This window comes from Podarcis bocagei (assembly GCF_964188305.1).
Source record: "Podarcis bocagei genome assembly, chromosome: 16".
Taxonomy (NCBI): Eukaryota; Metazoa; Chordata; class Lepidosauria; order Squamata; family Lacertidae; genus Podarcis; species Podarcis bocagei.
In genome coordinates this window covers 30,010,285-30,032,401 of record NC_138142.1, presented here as the reverse complement: position 1 = coordinate 30,032,401, position 22,117 = coordinate 30,010,285, and the positions used below count along the sequence as shown (strand labels likewise).

Sequence of the window (22,117 nt, the reverse complement as noted above, 5' to 3'; positions counted from 1 at the left end):
AATAAAACCCAACAGAATCCAGGTTGGGCTCTCCTCGGAGGTTCCCTTTCCCTCCTGAGCCAGGTAAGGCACTTGCGCCCGATCCCTTAGGCCCGCGATTTGCATAAGAGGCGGGCGGGGGGGGGGCGGCGAGGATGAGCGCGAGAGGCGCGAGCGAGAAGCGGCGCGAGGCGGCGCCTTCCCGGCAGGCGGCGGGGTCACGTGGGGCGGGGTGGCGGTGGTTCCTCCGACCCCGAGGCGTTGCTGCTGCTGCTGCCGAGGTTCCAGCGGAGCGGGCTGGGTGCGCCTGCGTGTCTCGCCTCCGCCGCCGCCTGCGAGCGCCCTTTCCTGCTGCGCCGTAGTAGTAGTATTGGGACTCAGGGGGCGGGGAGGGAGCCTGGGCCTGCCGCCTACCACCGACGGCTTCTAGGCTGGCTTCTTTCCTTCCTTGGAGGCGCCTCTTCTCCTGCTCCCGAGGGCCTGCGTGGCGGTGGTGCCCCCCCCGCACCTTCCCCACCCAACTGGCATGGGGGACTCTCTGCCCCAGGGGGGCTTCCAGGCTGCCAACATGGACGGTGAGTGCCTTTGCCTTCTGCTTGCAACCTCCTTCTCAGTTGTGGGTCCGGGGGTGGGGGCATCTTTGCCTTTCTGCCCCAGATGTGGGGCTTCCCCACACCCGCTTTAGTGGAGGGAGGAGGGGTGTGCGTTCTCCTCCTCCTCCTCCTCTCCCCCCTCCACTTTGTTGTTGTTGTTCACGTCGCAACGCATCTGGCAACACAAACGCATACTTTGCCATTAGCAAATGATGCACAACTCTCTTCCTCGTCGTCGTAGTTATTCGCTTACATTTGAAATCATTAGAATGCATTGTGCCATTAGCCAATGATACAAAACATTAACAAATACACACAGAAACACAGTTTGGTGAGTTGCAAGCAGTTATGGGTCGGATCCAGTGCTGGCCCCGCTCAGAGAAGGCCCAGTGCTCCCCCCCCCCCCCCGATACTCAAGTGTACGTAGTACTGGTGCATTTTTTTAGAAGAAGAAAAACACTGAGTAGACCTGTTGAAAATAATGGCAGTGGCTATCTTGGGTTGATTTCAGTAATTCTTAAGTTTTTTTTTTTTTTAAAAAAAACACTTTCCCTCAGCTGTGAAGTTCCAAATTGAGTTACAGCAATGTAATCATGCAAGTAAAACGATTTTCAGATGCAGCTATTAAAACAAAGCAATCCTGAGCAAATGTAGCAGTGTACAGAGTAAAACAAAAATGGAAGATGAGATGGGTCCCACCAAAATGTCTTACCTGTCAAAGGCCAGGATTAAAGGGGTGAATTAGGAAGGAAGAGGGAAATGGTTGGTCCTCTGTTAACTAATAATAATAATTTTTATTAGTACCCCGCCCATCTGACTGGGTTGCCCCAGCCATTCTGGGTGGCTTCCAACATATATAAAAACATAATAAAACTAGGAAGGTGTGAGGTGAGATGTCTCTGATTTGGAGGAGAGGAGGAGAAATGTTTATTGGTTTCTTAATAAACATTCCCTATGTGATGAGCAATAAATGAAATGTGTTGCTAGTGTGTGAAAAGATCCACCGATCCCCAGGCATTCCTCTCCAGATGGTGGAGGTGTCAGATGACATCCTGGTGCCTGGGCATCTTCACTTGGTTGCAAGTGGCCAATAGCCAGGTGCAAAATGAGCCTAGCGATTGGCTGATTTCAAGAGGGAGTGGTATTTGGTTGGGGCTATTCCTCTTGCAGCAGGGGCATTCTCTGAGCTGGGATGAGAGGATGGGCATCTGAGGAGGAGGTTGGGGACGACTGACACACCATGCACACTTTGTAGGTTTCTAGGCCAACCTCTTGCCTTCCAGATGTTTTGAGCTACAACGTCCGCCAGCCAGATGTGGTTCAAAACATCTGGACGGCACCAGGTTGGCCAAGCCTGCTTACAAGTTGGACCTGTGACTGGTTCCTGGAAGAAATTGCTCCTATGTGCTTCACTAATGGCTCCTTTCTGTGTTGTTTCCTACTGGTGCACTTTATCCTTTGTCTTCGACTGATAGGGCTCACAATTTCGATTTTGCTGTTGGAGCTGGGGGCAGGGAGGAATTAACTTGTAATAGAGGTTTGTCCCCAAACACGGCTGGTCCCGAATGCTTTTAGTTGGTTATCCTTTCTGGATTATTTAGTGCTGGTTGATGCGCAGTGATATTTGACTTTCTGTAGTTTTGTAGTGATTATGGTTTATGTAGTATTATCAGCCTGCATGCATCTTCAGATCTCCTGTTAGAGTTCTTCTCAAATTTACCCTTCTCAAATGTACCTCAAGCTTTCACGAGGGGGGGGGCAGCTAAACTTAGGGATCCTCTCCTCATGGGGGGCACATGTGGTGTCCACCTTGCAAGCTTTTTAGGTGCCAGCTGAAGACCTTCCTACTTGCTCAGGTATTTTAGATTTTTGATGATCTTTGGAATGTTGCTGTCTTCTGTTTGTCTTTGTGGGGCGTCCTAGTGCCCATCATCAGCGTTCGAAACTTCCATTGTTCTAAGCGCATTTTTGTGACAGGGAATTTCATTAATGCAAGCAGTTTCTGAGCTCAGGGTGCAGTATTGCGCCTAAAATTTCAGATTAAAACTACCACTGCTGGAAGGAAAGCAGGACCTTTTTCTGCCTCCCCACTTCCAGCCACTCTCTGAAGACTGGAGAAGGGACCCTCATAATAATATTAGGTGGGCAGGGAGGGGAAGTAGGGCTTTGTTTTTTTGCAGTGTTAGGATGCGGACTAGACTATGTGAAAAATGAAGATAAAATTTTAGCTGCAGTTCATTCATTTTCAGCTTTGTATTCTTGTTATTAAAAAGCGTGCCTAGACACTCCATTGTGGTGCCCATGACCTAGGTTTAAGGTGCCATTTAGCTCCTAGCTTTCATATCTCAGTTTCTAACACTGGCCATCATATCTTGCTGTGCTGTGTGAGAATGTGGTCAGTGTACTCATCTGGGTTGTATCCAGCTGAGTTCTACTCCAGGTAGACCTCTTGAAATGAAGAGACCTGTCAGTCATCTCATTCATTTAAATGGACCTACTCTTTGGTGCGACTAATACAATCCAAAACTGTCAATGTTTTTGATGAATGGCAGTGATGCATGTGTGCCCTCTAACCAATTCTTATGTGCTAGGGTGGGAACAGATAAAGCTGCTCATCCTTTCCCAAATGATTCTTCTCTGTCATCATGATGCTACCTTTTAACAAAGGTATGTATGTTCCCTCCATTAGAGCCCTGTGAGGTAGGCCAGGCTCAGCGATAGTGACTGGCTGAAGTTTGCCCACCTGAGTGTAGATTTGAACCTGAGGACCCCGCCCCCCCAGCCCTAGTCTGCCACTCTAAAGTACTCTGCCCTACTGGTTCTATGCTGCAACAAATTCTGACAGTTGCATGAAATGAAAAAACTGTTCCTTTTCTTGGTCTTTTACCTCTTGCACCTGCGTCCCTCCAGGTGTTTGTTGGACTCACAACTCCCATCAGCTCCTGCTAGCAAGGCCATTGATCAGGGATGATCAATAGATTTATTTAAAAAAATACACTGTTTATAAATAAAAAAAAATTGGGGAGGAGCTTGCCTTAACAATGGAAGATGCAGTCCAATATCTGGAGGGTGATGGGTTCCCCAGACCCTGCCTTAGGCAGTGGGGAGAAACAACATTGTACACTTTCATAATTTCAAAAAGAAACATCAAATTACAAAAACTGCACCGTTTATTAAAACTCTGCTGTTTGTTTAGAGATGGGGACTCTCTGGACCACCGGATGTTGTTGGACTCCCACCAACCTCAGCTGACACGGGCGTTGCACATGGGTTATGGGAGTTGTAGTTCACCAATATCTGGAGGGCCACAGGGTTCCCTGTCACTGCCTTAGTTTATGTTCCTGAATCACAGAGGTGATGGCTCTGCCTACCATGGTGAGAAAAATAAATGTGCTAGGGCTGCGAGAAGCTGTTGTTTGGTCCTGTTAGCTTTGTGTTGAGGCATTGATTGATTCCATGTATATCCTACTGTTCCTGATGAACCATAATAAGCCAGCAACCCTGGGTTATTGTGATGTATGAACATAGCTGCTGCTTTACTTAGCTTGTCTAACACCACCATCTACCCCAGGGAGCGGGAAGCCGGATTTTGACCTGCAGGCCAAATTTTTATCTTACATACCCTTCATGGGCTGAATCTGACATCACAATGACATCAGGCGGTGATCAATGACCCCCAGGACATCAAAGCACCGCATGACACTTTTAAAGAGGCCTGCATGCTGCTTTGAGGCGCTGCTGATCAGCAGATTTGGAATCACTGCTTCACCATTGATGGGCCCTGACTTCAAGCCTGCGCTGTGCAGGGATTGGCTGCACAATTGAGTTTCCCACAGGGAGCTCAGTTGCCCAGCCAACTGACATGTCTCTGTACCTACCTTGCATCTGATGATGCATTTGGCGTGGGGGGCGGGTGGGTGTGGTTTTGGGAAACTTGTCTTGTGAGACAAATTTGGCCCATGGTCCAAAGGTCCCGCCCCCGCCCCCCAGTTTATCCAGGTGGTGGCTGCTGCTGGGGATCTTATGCATCTCTTCCTGGAGCTGCCAAGGCATGAAGTCTGCATGCAACTCCTTGGGCCATGGGCTACTATCCTATGTATCCTATCTGAAACTCTTTTCACCAGCCCCACGTGTGCAGGTGGCGGTGTTGCAGTTAATGCAGTGGTGAAGGCAGTTGCTAGCATATAAACTAAGCAACAGGCTCTGGGGCTCTCCCACAAAGCACTAAGCAATTTGGCATGGTGCTGTTTTTTAGAATTCAAGCCAATGAGAAGGATTTGTTTTGGGGGAAAGCAAAACTCCGTCAGGACAGGAAGTGCTTCATCTTCTGGCCTCTCCATGTCTCTGAGTCGCAGGGCAAGATAACTGGGACCTGTTCCAAAATGGGCAGGCCTAGCTACAGCCTAGCTCCGAAGGCCCAAATGCCTACACCCTTATTCCTGTGCCTCAAAAGAAAAGAATGGGCAGAATTTCTGGCTTAGTTTTCCTTGTGCACCTTGACAAGGCTATGCCAGTGACCAGCCCTGACAAGCAGGGACACTGTGTCCCTCCATTTGTGGCTGGACCAAAGCTCCCAGCATCATCTGTCATTGCCCTTGCTGGCTGGGGCTGGTGTAGTGCAACATCTGTGGGCACCAGGCTCTTTATCTTTCCTCTAAGCCTGACCATACCCTATTTACACTGTTTGTGTGGATAAAGTGGATGGGAGCTACGAAACACATTTGCCACTCTGAGCTCTTTGGGATGAAAATATAGTGGTACCTCCGGTTGCGGATGGGATCCGTTCCAGAGCTCCGGTTGGATCCCGAGGTTTCTGCAACCGGAGGGACCGCTTCTGCGCCTGTGCGCAGTGCAGTAGAGCGCTTCTGCGCATGTGGGCATGGTGAAACACTTCCGGGTTTGCCGCTTTCACAACCCGAAGTTTACATTACCCGAGGGTAACATAAGCCGAGGTGCTGCTGTAATGAAATAGCTGGTGGTGAAGACAAATACAAGCTCGTGGTTGTGGAGCTTGTACAGTTTGCATTTCTGTGACCAGCATGAAATCAAAGCTTGCTTGCTTCCATCTAGAATTAGGTGTCATTCGGTGTTAGAAGCTCAGATATCCAATTGCCAAATGGCACCTTAAACCTAGCTTACAGAATGTCTAGGCACCATTTCCCCCACATTGATGGTGGTTGTTGTCCATTTCATTTCTTTACCGCTTTATATTTTAAAGAACAAATCTCAGTTTACAACACATTAAGACATCAAATAAAACAATGCAGAATAAAACAAATCCAAGCTTCAAGGGAAATATTTCAGATCCTTCTCTAAGGGACATTTTACTTTCCCCAGTCGCCATCCTGGCATTCAGAGATCTCTACATGGTCGCAATTAGACCTGTGCCAGATGCAAAACGCGCTGGCGCCTAGCTAATTTTGAACACGGTGTCACTGCAAAGGGGTATGTGCATATATATGCTGGGGTTCATTGGAAGCTCATGGGAACAGCTTCTCTGAAAGACCCTCAGCCAGGGAATTGGTTCAAATCTGTGGCTCTTGCTTAGTGTGCAAGGGTAGTGGTAGGAGTGGGACAAATCCCTACATTCTCCAGCAGAACCTCTGTCCTCTACCTTTGGGGATGGAATGTAGGGCTCTGGCAGAGCACATACTTTGCATGAAAAATGTCCCAAGTCTAGCCGCCCACCGACATCTCAAGGCAGCAGGATTAAGTAAAACAAACTCACAGCCAATCTGTGTGGACAATACTGAAGCAAATGGATCAGTGCTCTGATATGCTATAAGGCAGTTTCCTATGTTCCTATTTGGGAAGAGCTGTTGCTCAGTGGTAGAGCATGTGCTTTGCATACAGAAGGTCAATCTCCGGGAATCACTGGCACCATGCAGGGATTACATGGGCGAACAATGTGGAGAAGAAAGTTTTTGAAAAGCATAATTGCAGTGCAGAAGTCGAGCTACTCTGCGTATTCTGGATTCTGTGTACTCTGGATTCTGACTGTCCAGGTGTAGAGACCCTGCTAAAGGTATGTGGTGGAAACCCGGTCTCTCTCTTCTCCTTTTTTTACAAATAGTGATGTCCCAGATGTGGTTTTTCTGGCTGTAATCTGCATTTTGTAGATAAATAAGATCTGACTGACGATTTCATAGAATTGTAGAGTTGAAAGGGACCACGAGGGTAATCTTTTGCAATTCATGAGTCTTTTGCCCAATGTGGGGCTTGAACCCACAACCCTGAGATTGAGTCTCGTGCTCTCTACCAGCTGAGATATGGACAATAATGGGGTGAGGGGGCTGCACCATTGTGCCCACAAACATGCTCCTCTCACATCTGCACATTTGATGTGCATTAGAAGGAGTTCTATGTAGTTGCGCTGATGCATGTGTGGAGCTTTGTGTGGGATGGGGCCCTGATTGGGCAAGGCTCTCTCCTCAGGAGCTCTGCACACTCAAAGCAAATCGGCACATATATAGAATGTGTGTGCATCAGGTCTGTATGTTAAAACTCAATAAGAAATGTTTTGGAGGGAAATATGTACTTAATGTCAAATGCATGGAATTGAGGGGGAGGGATGGTGGGAGAGGGGCTAGCTCACAGCCCCCCCAACCCCCCTCTGCACATTCTTTGAAGTCTCCCTTGCGAGTCCAGATTTGCATATATGAGTTTGGCAAGGAAGTTGTTCCAGGCCATAAACCAGGATTCTTAGGTAATAGGAACAGGGAAGGTCCATCTTTGCCTGTAACTGGGAAGAGCCAATAGCCAGATTGGCAGTACTGGTCTTTGTTGGGCAACGGTCTGTCTGGCTGCAAGGCAGCTCTTTAAGGAGGGCCTATATGGCACGGGGAGAGCCTAGCCCTAGACCTAAAGTGGGTGGTGTGCCAGGAGAGGATGGGAAGATTCAAGGACAATCAAAGAAACATTTAAGCATTTCAGTATAATATAGTTTTTTGTTTTCCAGTGTATTTCTTATCAACAAAAAAAAAAACCCTGATGTGCCTCAAGCCAGCTTTTGCTCAAAAAAAAGTTTGAGAACCACTTGCCTAGACTTTGCATGTAGGTTCAGTCTCCTGGCACTTGGCTCTCAGGTAGCAGAGCTATTGAATTACAGGATGGAACCTGCTCCCACAAGTTGTGTCAATGGCCACCCAGCTGGATGGCTTTGTACGAGAATTAGACAACATGAACTTGGAGGATAAAGGTATCATTGGCCACCAGCCACAATGGCTGTGATCTTTGCTGTTGGAGGCACTTGGCCTCTGGACACCAGTCGCTGGGAATGGCAGGTGGGGAGAGCACTGTTGCATTTGGGTCCTGCTTATGGGTTTGCCATCATGGGGATCCAGTAGGCCCCTGTGAGAACAGGATGCTGGACTAGGTGGGCCCCCTTTGAACCTGGTCCAGTAGACGTTGAAATGCACCACCGCCAGTCCCGAGACCCTGAAGAAGCTCTGTCAGTTAAGGTAGGAAAATCCTGTGTGCTAACTCTCCATTCTCCTTAAGTCCTTGCCTGCTCGCCATAGGTGAGAAGGAAGGGCATGCAGATGAGTGAGCTGGCTGGCAGAAGGTGGGAGAAGAGGCTACTCCATCCGTCTTCTGTACCTATTAACTTCATTATGTTTGTATCCCACCTTTTCTTTAAGGAACTCAAGGTGGCATACATTCTTCTAACCGCCCCCCCCCCTTACCATTTTATTCTCACAACAGCCCTGTGAGGGAGGTTGGGCAGAGAGATAGTGACTGGCCCAAGGTCACCCAGATTGGGCTTCATGCTTGAGTGGGGATTAGAACTCTGATCTCCCAGGTCCTAGTCTGACATTCTAACCACTACACCAGGGCAGTGAGAATGCAGTGGACTGCTTCAGGAAGGACGGAGCTCTCAGTCTTTTTTTCTATCTGCTCCCCAGCAGGCTAGTTTTGCATTTATTGCAAGGTAGCCGCTCAACATAAAAACAACAACAACTAAGTTCATGGCCACTGATTCCATCACCTCCTGGCAAATAGAAGGAGAAGAAATGGAGGCAGTGAGAGATTTTACTTTTTGGGCTCCATGATCACTGCAGATGGCAACAGCAGTCACGAAATTAAAAGACGCCTGCTTCTTGGGAGAAAAGCAATGACAAACCTAGATAGCATCTTGAAAAGCAGAGACATCACCTTCCCGACAAAGGTCCGTATAGTTAAAGCTATGGTTTTCCCAGTAGTGATGTATGGAAGTGAGAGCTGGACCGTAAAGAAGGCTGATCGCCGAAGAATTGGTGCTTTTGAATTATGGTGCTGGAGGAGACTCTTGAGAGTCCCATGGACTGCAAGAAGATCAAATCCCTCCATTCTTAAGGAAATCAGCCCTGAGTGCTCACTGGAAGGACAGATCCTGAAGCTGAGGCTTCACCTAATGAGGCTCACCTCATGAGAAGGGAAGGCTCCCTGGAAAAGACCCTGATGCTGGGAAAGATTGAGGGCACAAGGAGAAGGGGACGACAGAGGCTGAGATGGTTGGACAGTGTTCTCGAAGTTACCAGCATGAGTTTGACCAAACTGCGGGAGGCAGTGGAAGACAGGAGTGCCTGGCGTGCTCTGGTCCATGGGGTCACGAAGAGTCGGACACGACTAAATGACTAAACAACAAGCAGCAGCTTTTTTGGGTAGACTGTCTTGGGTCCGCTATCTCTCTCTCCTTTCTGGTAAATGACACAATAACTCCTTGCAGATCATAGAAACTGTTTGCAAAGTGGTAGTCAGTGGGAGACCCTCTGAGCATGTGCAGTGAAAGCCCATCAGTAGGACTTCCAGATCAGAGTATGGATCATGGGGTAGATTTGAATCCTGGCACCTTCTATTTCCTTACCTAAAAAAAAAGTTTAGTCACTCTTTCTCCATGTACACTCATTTACACACACCTACATGCACCTTTCTTTTTTAAAAAAGAGAATTATGTAGAATTATGGCGTTTCTACAATTCATTTGCATTCCATATCCCTTAGGCAAGAAATAACGTTGGTTATTCTCCCTTCTTTTCCCTTTTCTCTTGTAAGATCGACCCCGGTCCCCGTTTCTTAAAGCTTGTGTTTTCTGTCAGCGTTTGGGTATCTGGAAATGTGTCTCTCTCAAACTTCCTCTTTTTGGGGCCCGAAACAAAGAACATTATGTGTCTGTTTTTGAAACTCAATTTTCCTTGGGGCGGGGGGCTGTCTCAGCTTCTGCATTGTGTGTTATGCCTGTGTGTTGTTGTTCAGTTTTGTTTTCCTAAGGGGAAACCGTGTAAGGTCTCATTCAGCAGAAACCCCAACTGTGTGTTTTGTGGCACCTTAAAAAAGACGGAATCAGATTTGCTGTGGCATCAGGTGGCGCAAGAGCCAGTGTGGTTAGGAGTGTCTGACCAGGGCTGGGGAGGGTAGGTTCAGAAGCCATGGGTTGGCTCCGCTACCAATCTTATGCAGACGAGATCCATTGAAGTCAATAGACGTGACTAGTATAGGCTCATTGCATTGGGTCTATGCTGAGTAGAACTTAGTTGGATTCAACCCTATGTAGCCATGAAGCTCCCCTGCTGGGTGACTTAGTGTGTGTGTGTGTGTGTGTGTGTGTGTGTGTGTGTGTGTGTGTGTGTGTAAGAAGCTTTTTCACCCCAAGGGCCGCATTCCTTTCTGGATAACTTTCCTGGGGCCACACACAGTGTTTGAAATTAGCGGGTGCATTTTGCACCTGACTATCAGCCACTTAGGGATGCGGGTGGCGCTGTGGGTTAAACCACAGAGCCTAGGGCTTGCCGATCAGAAAGTCGGTGGTTTGAATCCCCATGACGGGGTGAGCTCCCTTTGCTTGGTCCCTGCTCCTGCCAACCTAGCAGTTCGAAAGCACATCAAAATGCAAGTAGATAAATAGGTACCGCTCCAGCGGGAAGGTAAATGGCGTTTCCGTGCGCTGCTCTGGTTCGCCAGAAGCGGCTTAGTCATGCTGGCCACATGACCCGGAAGCTGTACGCCGGCTCCCTTGGCCAATAAAGCGAGATGAGCGCCGCAACCCCAGTCGGCCATGACTGGACCTAATAGTCAGGGGTTCCTTTACCTTTTTATCAGCCACTTGTGACCAAGTGGAGATGGCTGGGCGCCAGGCTGGTTGGTGCCTGACATCTCCACCCTCTGGACGTGCATGTTTAGGGATCCTTGGATCTTGACTGCTTTCACAGCACCAGCAACACATCCTGTAGAACTCTATCCATTATAGTTTAGCTGCACAATCAGATAAAATCAGGAACCAAAATGCCTTTTTTTGTGCAGCCTGAGCAGGAGCAGTGAACAACGTTGTAGTTCATTGTTGTAGCTTGTCTTCACTTACCCCACCCCACTGCCCTGCTCGCAATTTTGAAGAATATTCTTATGTTATGAATGGTCCACGTCACCATTAAGAAAAATAGATATGTGCACTGTCCCTGGATCAAGTGACTTTCAGTGGGTACAACCCATAGCGGTTCAGTGCTGGAAGCCGGTTTTGGACTACAATTCCCATCATCCCTGACTACTGGTCCTGCTAGCTAGGGAAGATGGGAGTTGTAGTCCAACAACACCAGGAGTCCCAAGTTTGGGGAAACCCTGGTCTGAAGGCACATGAGGCTGTACCACTTCGCTGAAGCTAAGCAGGTATGGGTCTGGTCTGCACTTGGGTTTTCAACTGTTTGGAAACCCCATTTGTGCTTCGCTCTGAGTTGCACGATGGGAGAAAGTTGCCTGGCATGCAGTGATGGGTTACATTCCTTGTCCTTATTTGAACTGGCGACGTATCAGCATGTGAAGAAAGAAGAAATACCAGACCATTCAGTCACGTTTTCTTGAGACTTGCACAGCTCAGATTTGTATTTCCAATTTATATGGTCAGAAATAGACCTTAACCCAGGCCCCCCCTTCCCTTTTAAACTTTTCCCTATTTTTCTTTATGTTGCTTTGGTTGCGTTATCTTTCGTAAAGTGACAAATGTGGCGAATTCCTGGAGGATAAGACTGTCAGCGGCTACTAGCCAAAATGACCATGTTCTGCCTCCATGCGGAAGGCAGTACTCTTACTCAGACTGAGTGGAAACACAAGTGGGGAGAACGGCTATTGCCCCCAGGTCTTCTTGGTGGGCCTCTGAGTCTGGTCCAGCAGTGCCCTCTTTTTATGATCGGAAACCAAGGAAATAGAACAAAATGTAACTGCAAGAAATGTATTTTGAATATTCAGGAACTATGCTCTACATGTTCTGTTTGGATTGTTGATATAAACATCTACACCATATATCTTAAGCACGTGACTTCTCCCAAAGAATCCTGGGAATTGTAGTTTAGCCTCACACCCAACACCCGTAACAGACTACAGTTCCCAGGAAGCCATGTGCTTTAAAAGTAGGGTTTCAGGTGGGTTTCAGGTTGAGAGAAAGAGAGAGACTTGACTTGCCCTCACCAATCCAGAGGCTCACAGCTGGGCAGGGCAACTGCATTTGGATTTTCTATGCTTAAAGCCCCAGCTGCCTTGCTCTGTAGTTCTGCACACTTGTGCGTCAATCAGTATAGCTGAGATTGTGTTTAAAAAGAGAGATAAATTAATGTTCTATGTCTAGGTTTTATTTAAACTTTGCACCCGGTAGAGCCAGTTTTTCCAGCTGCAACAAAACATTGCAAAGGTGTGCATGAGAGCTTAGTTTAGCACCCTTAATTTTTACTATTTTGCTAGACACAGGCTGGTAGTTTTATCTGGCCGCCTTGCTGTCACCTGAGACATTGGCAGCCATTGCCCAGCCTCTTCCAAGCCTGCCTTTGAAGCCATAAGGACTAGAAACTTGTGTGTTCATGCATTTTCTCTCTCTCTCTTTAAATCCAGGAAGCTTAGTTCAGCACCCTTTTACCACCTTCAGAGCGTTTTTTTTCTGTGCTGCAGGGTAACCACAGCCTCTGGTAGGGCAGTCCAGCCTTTTGATCTTTTTCTTCTTGGCGTTACTTAACATTAGCAGTTTTAGCTTCCGTTTCACATAGGGGAGGCCCACATTTGTATCCTGGCCTCTGGTTGTTGTGTGCGTGCAAGCGAGCCTGCAGTTCCATGACACACAGGCCTGCCTCCCACCTTTTTCTCTTTTCTTTCTATCGCTCTCTGCTGGTGGCTGCAATGGACCATTGGGGAGGAAGTCTTTATTCCAGAAGAAAGAAAGAGAAAAAGCATGCTTGAAAGTCTTCCACCTATTAGGCCGGACCTCCTGACATGCACTAAACCAAAAGGGGTGGGGAAACCTCTCTGGCCTGGAGGCTGAATGTGGTTCAACATGCCTCCCTTCTGGGCTTGACACTCTTCCCCAGCCTGTGGCCTTCACTTGCCCTGGTCTTTGCCCTCCTCCAGAACTTGTGTCTGTCTGAAATGTGTCCTAGACCTGTGTCTTGCTTGCCTGGGTGGAGAGAAGTGTGGGTGCTGACCTCTCGGCTTTGGCGTGGCTGGAATATAGCTGGAATTGTGCCTTCCATATACCGTATTTTTCACTCTATAACACGCACCCGACCATAGCACGCACGTAGTTTTGAGAGGAGGAAAATCCGTAGGCATGCCACCTGTAGGCATTCCCTCCATAACACGCACAGACATTTCCCCTTACTTTCTAGGAGGAAAAAAGTGAGTGTTATGGTGCAAAAAATACGGTATATTTCTCTGCCCGCCACTGGGATGTGGCCCCTGGAAGGCTGCTTGCAAGGGAATTTGGCCCTTGGGCTGTAGAGGTTTTCCCTGCCCTAGGAGTTTTGGGGCTCTGGTAGCTTGGGCTCTGGCAAGGGACCCCTCAGTTAAACCCAACTCCATAAATACTAAGCACAGGGTGTTCCAGATTTACTTTGCCAAAGTACAGGAGGTACAGGCTTTAATCAGACCTTGTGAAATAAACATAAGAACTCTTTTTTTCATCTTGAAGAGCAGGAGAAAAACACTTAAAAGAGGTGGCTTGGTACCTGTTCGTTGGAACTCACAGGGGAGATTTTTAGTGAGAAATTGCAGAGAAACAGCTTGTTAACACAGCCAGCTGTTGCTATGTTGTACAGAAGTTTCTTTTGGAAAACTGGGAAAGATTAGACGAAACTGATCCCTCATTCAGACACCTCAAAAAAAGTCGCTGCGACTTAACTCGTTCCATTTGTACCTGTTTGAGTGGAGCCGTGGGTTTCTGAGTATGTGCAGAGTTCCTTGCAGAAAGGAGGTTCTGGAAGGGGGGGTATAAGGCAGGAATGGGGGAGCCTGTGGCCTTCTGGATGTTGTTGTGCTCCCAAGTCCCATCAGCCCCAGCTAGCATGGCCGGTGATCATAGGAATTGTAGTCTAGCAACAACTTCCACCCCCATTGTAAGTCCTTGCAGGACCTTGAGTCACCTGATTTGAATGGCTCCAATGGTGTTTCACATACTTATATGAATTTGAGATCAGTAAAAAGCCTGCCTCCTTCCTTGGAGAAGAGTGTGGTATCAACCAGTGACAAAATCTGTGAAATTAAATATTGTAAGGAGCCAATCAGAAATTTACTTAAGAGTAATCTAACCTAGAGGGTTCCCTTCTAAATGGTTCTGAACATATACTACAGAATAACAAGCCACTTCAGACCAGTTGGCCTATTGTAAAAAAAGAGAGGATTGAACTAGATTAGACATAAAAACCTAAGGTACCTGTTCTCTGTCTTGGAAGCTTTGTGTGGAAGTTCCAGCTCCCAAACACGCTTTTGTGATCTTCAGCCAGTCCAGACTAGAGACCCATTTCTGACTGCCAACCAGACCATCTTTCACATTTTCACTTTTGATTTAAACTTAATAGTACCAGGCAGTGTCTTGCCACACTGAGGTATTGGCACGCTAACAAGTGAAGCTGTATTCCAAGTATTGTTAGTCAGACTTCGGAACACTTTTAATAGTTGTATTCTCTTTTGATTTCTGGGGGTTTTCTCTTCAGTGAAGGCTATGGTAGACATTAAGCAAGAGGGCAAGTCATGCTCATTTCTTTTTTAAATAAATTTTATTAAAAGATTTTCCTGCTTTACGAAAGTACATGCATTGTCTCTTTTTTCAGGTTGTAGAGTCTCTTTGTTACAGATCAGTTACATTTGATATGAGACGTTAGTGTTGTATGCGGTATAAGGTTGGGGAAGGGGGGTGAAACATTCTTTTACATTGTGTACGTGTGGGGTTTTGTGTCAGCATCAACTGGGTAGGTTCTCTTCCTATTCGCTTATTACATTTCCTCAGTAGTGAAGTCATGCTCACTTTTACAATGGTTGCGTTTCTTAATCAGAAAGCCTTTCTGTCACTTTCTCGCTTTCCATAACTTTCACCACCTCCTTTCTCATTTCTTCTCTATTTAGCTACTTCTACTTTTTCTCCTGCGTCGCTAGTCTTGCCTCCCCCCCCCTCTCAGTTTCCACCTTCTCTTTGCTCTCGCCTTCTTTCGCCATCTTTTCTATCACCAGGTATCTTCCTGTTGCCTCTTTCTCTCTTGCTCATCCCTTCTTCCACATTCTCCTTACCTTCTCAAAACACTTCTTGCCCTTTATTTTTCTTGCCTTTTTCTACTTCCTTTCACCTGTGGGTATTCCTGTCTCTCTTCTCCCTTTCCTTTCTACTCTGCTTACTTTCCTCCCCCCGTGTCACCTTCTCTGCCAGTTCAGTTTACCACTCTGTGGACTCTTAGCGCCCCCCCCCCCATTGTCAACTTTCTGGATGAATAGGATTTCTGGGAAAGGTTCATCACCCTCAGAATACAGGTGGCAGCTGTACTTTGTTTCCCCTTTATCGGATGATGGGAAAATTCCTCAGATTCTCACATATTGGGGTGTGTGTGTGTGTGTGTGTGTGTGTGTGTGTGTGTGTGTGTACCACAACTGTGGGAGAGTTAATTCCCCCCTCCCCAGACTAAAATTAGGTTTGGGGAGAATCTGTTGACTACAACGCGGTCGCCAGTGTGGTGTCAGGTGGCGCCCTTTCAGTCTTTCTCCTGGTGCTCCAAAGCCTCTGAGCATGCGCACGGACACACACATGGTATTGTTGACCCTTGGCCATAAGGTAGCAAGCACAGTTACTTTTTAAAGGGGTAAGAAAGGTCCACAGGCCTTAAGCAGGAAGCTGGAAAAGTGACTCTCTTCCCCACTTCCTCTTTCAGCTCTATGTGCTTTTCGAGGTTCAGTGTAAGTCAGCCAGATCCAACTTTTACCCTGATCTCTTGGAAGCATGAAGTGCATGCGTATCTTTTCTTTCCTGTGTTTCGGGAGAAGAGACGCAAAGGGGGTAGCAGCACCCACAGCGCTCGCTTGAAAATCAGAGTGCGCCGACATGGCCTGAAAAAGTTGGCTGCCAGTCAGAGGGTTCCTTTCAAGCCTCATTGCAAACAGGGAATAAATGGGAGGCCTCTGTGATCATTTGGAGAGTGGAGGAGAAGCACCCTTATATCCTAATGCCTGCTGGGGAGGTGGACACTGAGCTGATCCTGTTAAGCAAGAGTGCAGGCTTGGGATCATTTCCTTAACTGCATAGTGTCAAGTGATCATGAGCAACACACCTTTTGCTTGGCAGACCGCAGCGGTTGAAGTAACGGCTGAAGTCTTTACAAGGCTAATGCTGGGTGGTCAAGCTGTGTGGAGTTGCTGCCTATGTATGGATTATGTATTGAGTAAGACATGGCATTCAGTTGCTGGTGGAGGGGGGACTGTAGCTCAGTGGCAGAGCACCTGAACGTCCCTGGTTCATAGAATCATAGAATCATAGAGTTGGAAGAGACCACAAGGGCCATCGAGTCCAACCCCCTGCCAAGCAGGAAACACCATCAGAGTACTCCTGACATATGGTTGTCAAGCCTCTGCTTAAAGACCTCCAAAGAAGGAGACTCCACCACACTCCTTGGCAGCAGATTCCACTGTCGAACAGCTCTTACTGTCAGGAAGTTCTTCCTAATGTTTAGGTGGAATCTTCTTTCTTGTAGTTTGGATTGTAGGGTTGAACCCCTAGCATCTCCAAGTACAGCTGACAGGTTCCTGTCTGAAACCCTAGTGGAGAGCCCCTGCTGGTGCAGATGCCATTATTTTTGCCATCATAATATTATCTTTATCATTAACATCATGACTGGAATTCATATAGTTCCTTCTCCACAAGGCTCCAGGGAAGGTCACAACAACATGCAAATACAATTTATAAATGGAAGAACGGGGTGGGTCCTAAAACATACCTCTAATATCAAAGGCCAGGTTAAAGAGTTGTGTCTTCAGCAGGTAACAGCAGCAATACAGTGAAGGTGCCAAGTGTGCTTCCCTGGGGAGGGAATTCTGCAGCTTTAGGGCTGCTGATGGCCCAGTCATCTGACTCTTTATAAGCAGTTTCCTAGGTTTGTGCTTTCCACAGTTATTCATGCTGGTGTTTTGTTTTCTTTCCTTCCTCCAGATCTCCTGCCGTTGTTGTTGCAACATAACTGGGGTCTTCCAGGTAAGTGGCATGTCTTGGTTTCGTGTTGTTGTCATTCATATCACAAATGACAGTATTTCCTGGGAAGTTTTGAACTGGGGAAGGGGGAGGATAGTGCCCCTCAATTTTCCACTTCCTTAATGGAAGGAGATGGGATTTAAGTTTTTCTTAGAACTTATTATTCGTTTCAGAATAACACAACCTGATACCACGCACTTTGCTTATGTTATTTATTTTATTTTAAAGCATTTATAAACTTAATAAAGATCTAAGTCGTAGTGTTGTTTTTGTTTAAGAAAAAATAGAAGCCCCGTGGCACTGAATTTACAAATGTTTATAACCTTTATGTTCTTCCTAAAGCAAAAAAGTACCCTTATTTACAGTGATTTTAGATTTTATTAGTATCATATTGGTATCTTTTGAAGCATTTTGTAAGTATGTTCACTACTCGTGGTTTTATGTTTCACCTCAGGGAGTTTTATTTCTGCAAGCAAGAGCAGAAATAGTGTTCCCATTGCAGTGGTTTCGAACACTAGTTTCAGAACTGCATTGGCCCCCGAGGGCTGCTTTGAAAGAATCCCACATGAAGGCATGACTTAAGCAAAAAATATTCAGTAACATGCTTTCCCAGACTTTTCACCATTTCTTTGTCTGTTAAAATACCAGTGTCGGGCCACCTGTTGCAAGACTTCTTAGACAAACTCAAAAAAGTCAGCTCAGAAAAAAACAGAGGCATGTTCTGAAACACTGAGATTTCCTATATCACTCATTTGAAGTGGTAAAGGGGCTGTCATAAAAAATATAATAAATGCAGGAGTAGGATTTATGGTGGTGAGAAAGGAAAAATCTTTAATTGCTGGGTGCTGTTGGCACCAGAAATTCAGCGATCCAGCTTTACGCAGTAATATATTTACTCTCCAAGAATCGGAGGATACAGTATTTGTGAATTTCCTCTACTATGAGCTACAGTGGTGCCCCGCAAGACGAAATTAATTCGTTCCGCAAGTTTTGTCGTCTAGCGAATTTTTCGTCTTGCGAATCACGAAATCCCATAGGAATGCATTGAAAATCAATTAATGTGTTCCTATGGTCAAAAAAAGTCCAAACAAAGCCAAATTTGGTACAACAACAGTTTATTAACTGCTCTTTAAAGTCACACATACTGTAAAGAGCAGTTCAAAAATTGAAGGGAAAATAAATTAACTTTATAAACAAAACATGTCTTTGTTTTTAGACAAAGGAAACAAAGTCGCGAGACGTTTTCGTCTTGCGAAGCAAGCCCATAGGGAAATTCGTCTTGCGAGGCAAATCGAAAACGGAAAAACCTTTCGTCTAGCGAGTTTTTTGTCTTGTGAGGCATTTGTCTTGCGAGGTACCACGGTAGATCTTTTTGTCCAGGATCCTATTCTGGGGTTCAGGATCCTGTCCTGGACACTGTACTACTCCTGAAGCCATGCACACCTTTGGTATATTATTTTTAGCGTTCTAAGAGATGGTCCCTCTGTTTCTTTTACTGCATCCCTTACATCTGGCTGCTGCGGAGACAAAAGCTTTTCTGGCTGTAAAAGATGCAGAGTCAGGAGTTAAAAGTTTTTCCGGGTAGAGAGATAGTGATTGGCTGGGGCGGGGAGTAGTTGTTGGGCATGTATAATTGGTGGTGGTGAAGCTTCTCACATGGGTTGGCTGAGCTGCCTTCTAATGTTGTGGAATGTTGCTCCAGCAGGGCAGGGAACAACTGTTGGAATGCTTGCAGTCGCTGTCTGGCTTCTGTGACGGAAGGGGCAACGGTCGAGAGACAGACAAACATGTAAACCTCACCTGGGGTGACTAGAAGAGCAGAAATAAGTTGTGGGCCAAGCTAAGGAGAGCAGGGGCTTATTGGATTTTGAATAAATCAGTTTCTGATTTCTAAGTCCTAATTCACATCTTGGCTGGGAGGTTCTGTGACTGGAGCAGAGAGAAATGACTTATAGTCCTTGTTTCCTGGGTTCACAGTGTCGGTGGAGGGTGAGGTCATTGATTTCTGGTGGATGTGTATCCTGCTGTACTGCCTCTCCCTGTTGTGGGGATTTCCCCTGTCTTGGGAGAGTTCTCTAGCTTCTCAGGTTGATCCACCCTGCATTTTAATTCTTTTTTAATAGCCCGGGTGAAGAAGTCTGGTGCAGGTAACACAGGGGTTACTGATTCTGCCAAGCAAAACAGATGGGTCAGGCCACAGTTTTGGAGGGGTGGGGCCTCTGTCCCTGCACAGTGGAAAAGGCAGTTACCATCTGCTGCCAAGCTTGGCTGGACTTTGCTTGTGCCTGTGACTTAATCTAGTAGAAAAAGAAAAATTCCTGTATTGCTTCAAAGCTTGGATCGGGAAATCCCCAAGTTTGGGAGGGGGAAGTTGACTCCCAGAGGAAACAGTGTGAGAGCACAGGACAGAGTAAAAACAGGGCCCCTTTTGACAAGGGGGGGGCAGGAGGGGACACACATAGGCCTGCCTGTGTGACTTTGGGAACATTCCTTTCTCTGTCCAGACAGAAAGTTGGCAGGCAGTTCTTAATTTTCAGGGAAAGTACCTTTTGTTGTTGCTGCAAATCCCAGCAAGGGACAACTGCATTTAGGGGGATTGGAATAAGGTGGAGAGGCTGTTTCTTCTTTCTCTCTTAAATGAAAAGTATTGAGAGTCAGCCATTCGCAAGGGCACCTTGCCCACCACCAAGAGGGCTCGGGCTTCTGATAACACTCGCATTCATTTAAAAACCACTGTATGAAATGCCTCAAAGCAATTTGTTATTAACAATATTTTTTTAAAAATCTTATATGGAACGATTCCAAATCCACATTCGAGGGGCGGGGAGCACAAAAGGCTCATTGAAAAAGGAAAACCTTCAAAAATACAGTGGTACCTTGGGTTAAGTACTTAATTCGTTCCGGAGGTCCGTTCTTAACCTGAAACTGTTCTTAACATGAAGCCGCCAGAGCACAATTTCTGTTCTCATCCTGAAGCAAAGTTCTTAACCCGAGGTACTATTTCTGGGTTAGCAGAGTCTGTAACCTGAAGCGTATGTAACCCGTTACCACTGTATGTATTTGTCAGGGCTGCCACTCAGTCCCAGCTCACATAGGACCACGTTAGCCAGCGTTCAGGTTAAAAGAGTCTTTATTGGATTACAGCTTCCATTTCCAAACTGCAATATGCAGCCCTACTTCTTCTAGGTCAGACCGGCGAAGACCCGTCTGAGTCTCCGCCTCTAGCACACCAGCTTAATACCCTAGCCTTGCTCCACCTCCTGCGCCTTTCCCTCCGTCTCTGGGTCCTTCTGCCCCCCGGGGTCTCCTTTTTCCTACTCTCTTCTGACGCGGACCCCCCTGACCCTTCCGCCTCCTTGCGGCGGGCTTTGGGACCTGGTTCACTCTCTGGGCTGCTTACTGCGCCAGCTTCCGCTACATTTGAACTTGGCGCGCGCGCCCAACTCTCAACCTTCCTCTTGATCGTTTCGTCGCTCCCCGAGGTGGGCGTAACTACTCCTGACTCATGCCCTCCCTCCTTCTGAAAGCCTCCGGAACCCGATATCTGCTCCCCTTTCTCCCCGCTGTTCCCGTCTGGGTACGTGGGTCCCGATCTCCAACTGCTGCTCTCTGATTCCTCTCTGGACCCTTCTTCCTGGGGTGTCCCCCTGCTTTCCCCCCTTGCTCTGACTGCTGGCGCTCCCTTCTGGGAATCCTCGGACTCACTGGATAAGCTCGGCGATCTCGGTTCGTCATCCCCACTCATCTTTCCTTCGTATTCCTCCCCCTCGCTCTCTGTCTCCTCCCTTCTCTGCGTCTCTGCTTCTGAACCCCTGACATCCATCCCCCCCTCGAAGCCCCCCCTTCCCCCCTCCCCACTTTCAAGGGTGGTTGCAGGGTGCTCCATCATCACAGGAGTGAATGCCGGATACAGTTCGCTCCTCGTTGCTGGCCGCCAACTGAAGACCTCCGAGTCTTCCTCCTCGCGTTCGTCAACGGTGAGCTGCTCCGCCTCCATTTCAGTGCCGCCGTGCTCGAAACCGAGATCCTCCCCGCACACGTCCATGTCAGTCTCTGCGTCGGTCGCTTGACCTGGCATCTCCAGCCACCTCCGGCGCCACTGCTCCTCTGGCCGATCGTCCCACCAATACGAGGTGTCGGACGCCGAACCCTCCGGTGACCCCTCTGGGGAATGTGTGCGCTGTGCGGGCTCCCCGTCCGAGTCGAAGCCATGGAACGTGCTGGAGGAAAGTGTGGGCGTGAACAACCAGTCGTCGAAGAAGCCTGCTGGCATGGGTCTGTGTGGGAAAAGGGCATGAAACTCGTCCTTGAGCAGGGGTTCCTCCAAAGCGTAGTCTGGCACCCAGCTATTAGCACTAGCCCGGGTGCCCTCTCTGGCTAGGAGGTATTCCACTCCGTCTTCCCCCCATCTGGAGTCCAAAATCTCCGTGACTTCGTTGATGGGGTCCTGCTGTGGCAATCTTCCCGCCTCCGACCGCTCCTGAGACGGACTCGGTGCTGTTCCTGGTTCCTGGAACCTGTGAGGTGTCCTGTAGGGAGTGAGCACCGACCTGTGGAACACCGGATGCATCCTGGAACCCTCCGGGAGCACCAGCCTGAAAGCTACTGGGTTGATCTGCGCTTCGACTTGGTATGGACCGAGTTGCTTGTGCCCCAACTTCTTTTTGGCTAACGATCTGGTCGGCACTGCATGGGCTGCCAACCAGACCCAGTCTCCCACTCGGATCTCTTCGCCAACCCGCCTGTGCTTGTCCGCTTGCACCTTGTATGCGTGCTTCGCTAGCTCCAGCTGCCGTCGGAGTTGATTGTGGACCTCCTGCAACTCAGACGCGAAAGCGTCCGCCGTCTGCGGTTCCCCTTCCCCCACTCTGTCCAGTCCCGGGAAGGTTCTGGGATTCCTCCCATTGTTGGCGAAGAACGGTGTCACCCCTGTGGACACGTGCTTCGTGTTGTTGTAGGCGAACTCGGCGAGCGGCAGGTAATCCACCCACGTCGCAGGCTGTTGATTGGCATAGCATCTCAGGTACTGCTGCATGATGGCATTGACCCTCTCCGCTTGCCCGTTGGTCTGCGGGTGTCTCGCTGATGTCAGG

At 47.8% G+C, this 22,117-nt stretch overlaps 1 protein-coding gene across 1 annotated transcript in view; it reads left to right on the top strand.

Annotated features, from left to right (window-relative positions):
- The first annotated feature begins 222 nt into the window (after window positions 1-222).
- RELA (RELA proto-oncogene, NF-kB subunit) overlaps window positions 223-22,117 on the top strand; it is a 39,020-nt gene continuing 17,125 nt past the window's right edge. Inside the window, exons 1-2 of the mRNA XM_081174108.1 lie at window positions 223-554; window positions 16,986-17,027. Coding sequence (XP_081030234.1) covers window positions 506-554; window positions 16,986-17,027 — 91 coding nt within the window. The 5' untranslated portion in view covers window positions 223-505. The remainder of the gene's footprint in view (window positions 555-16,985; window positions 17,028-22,117) is intronic.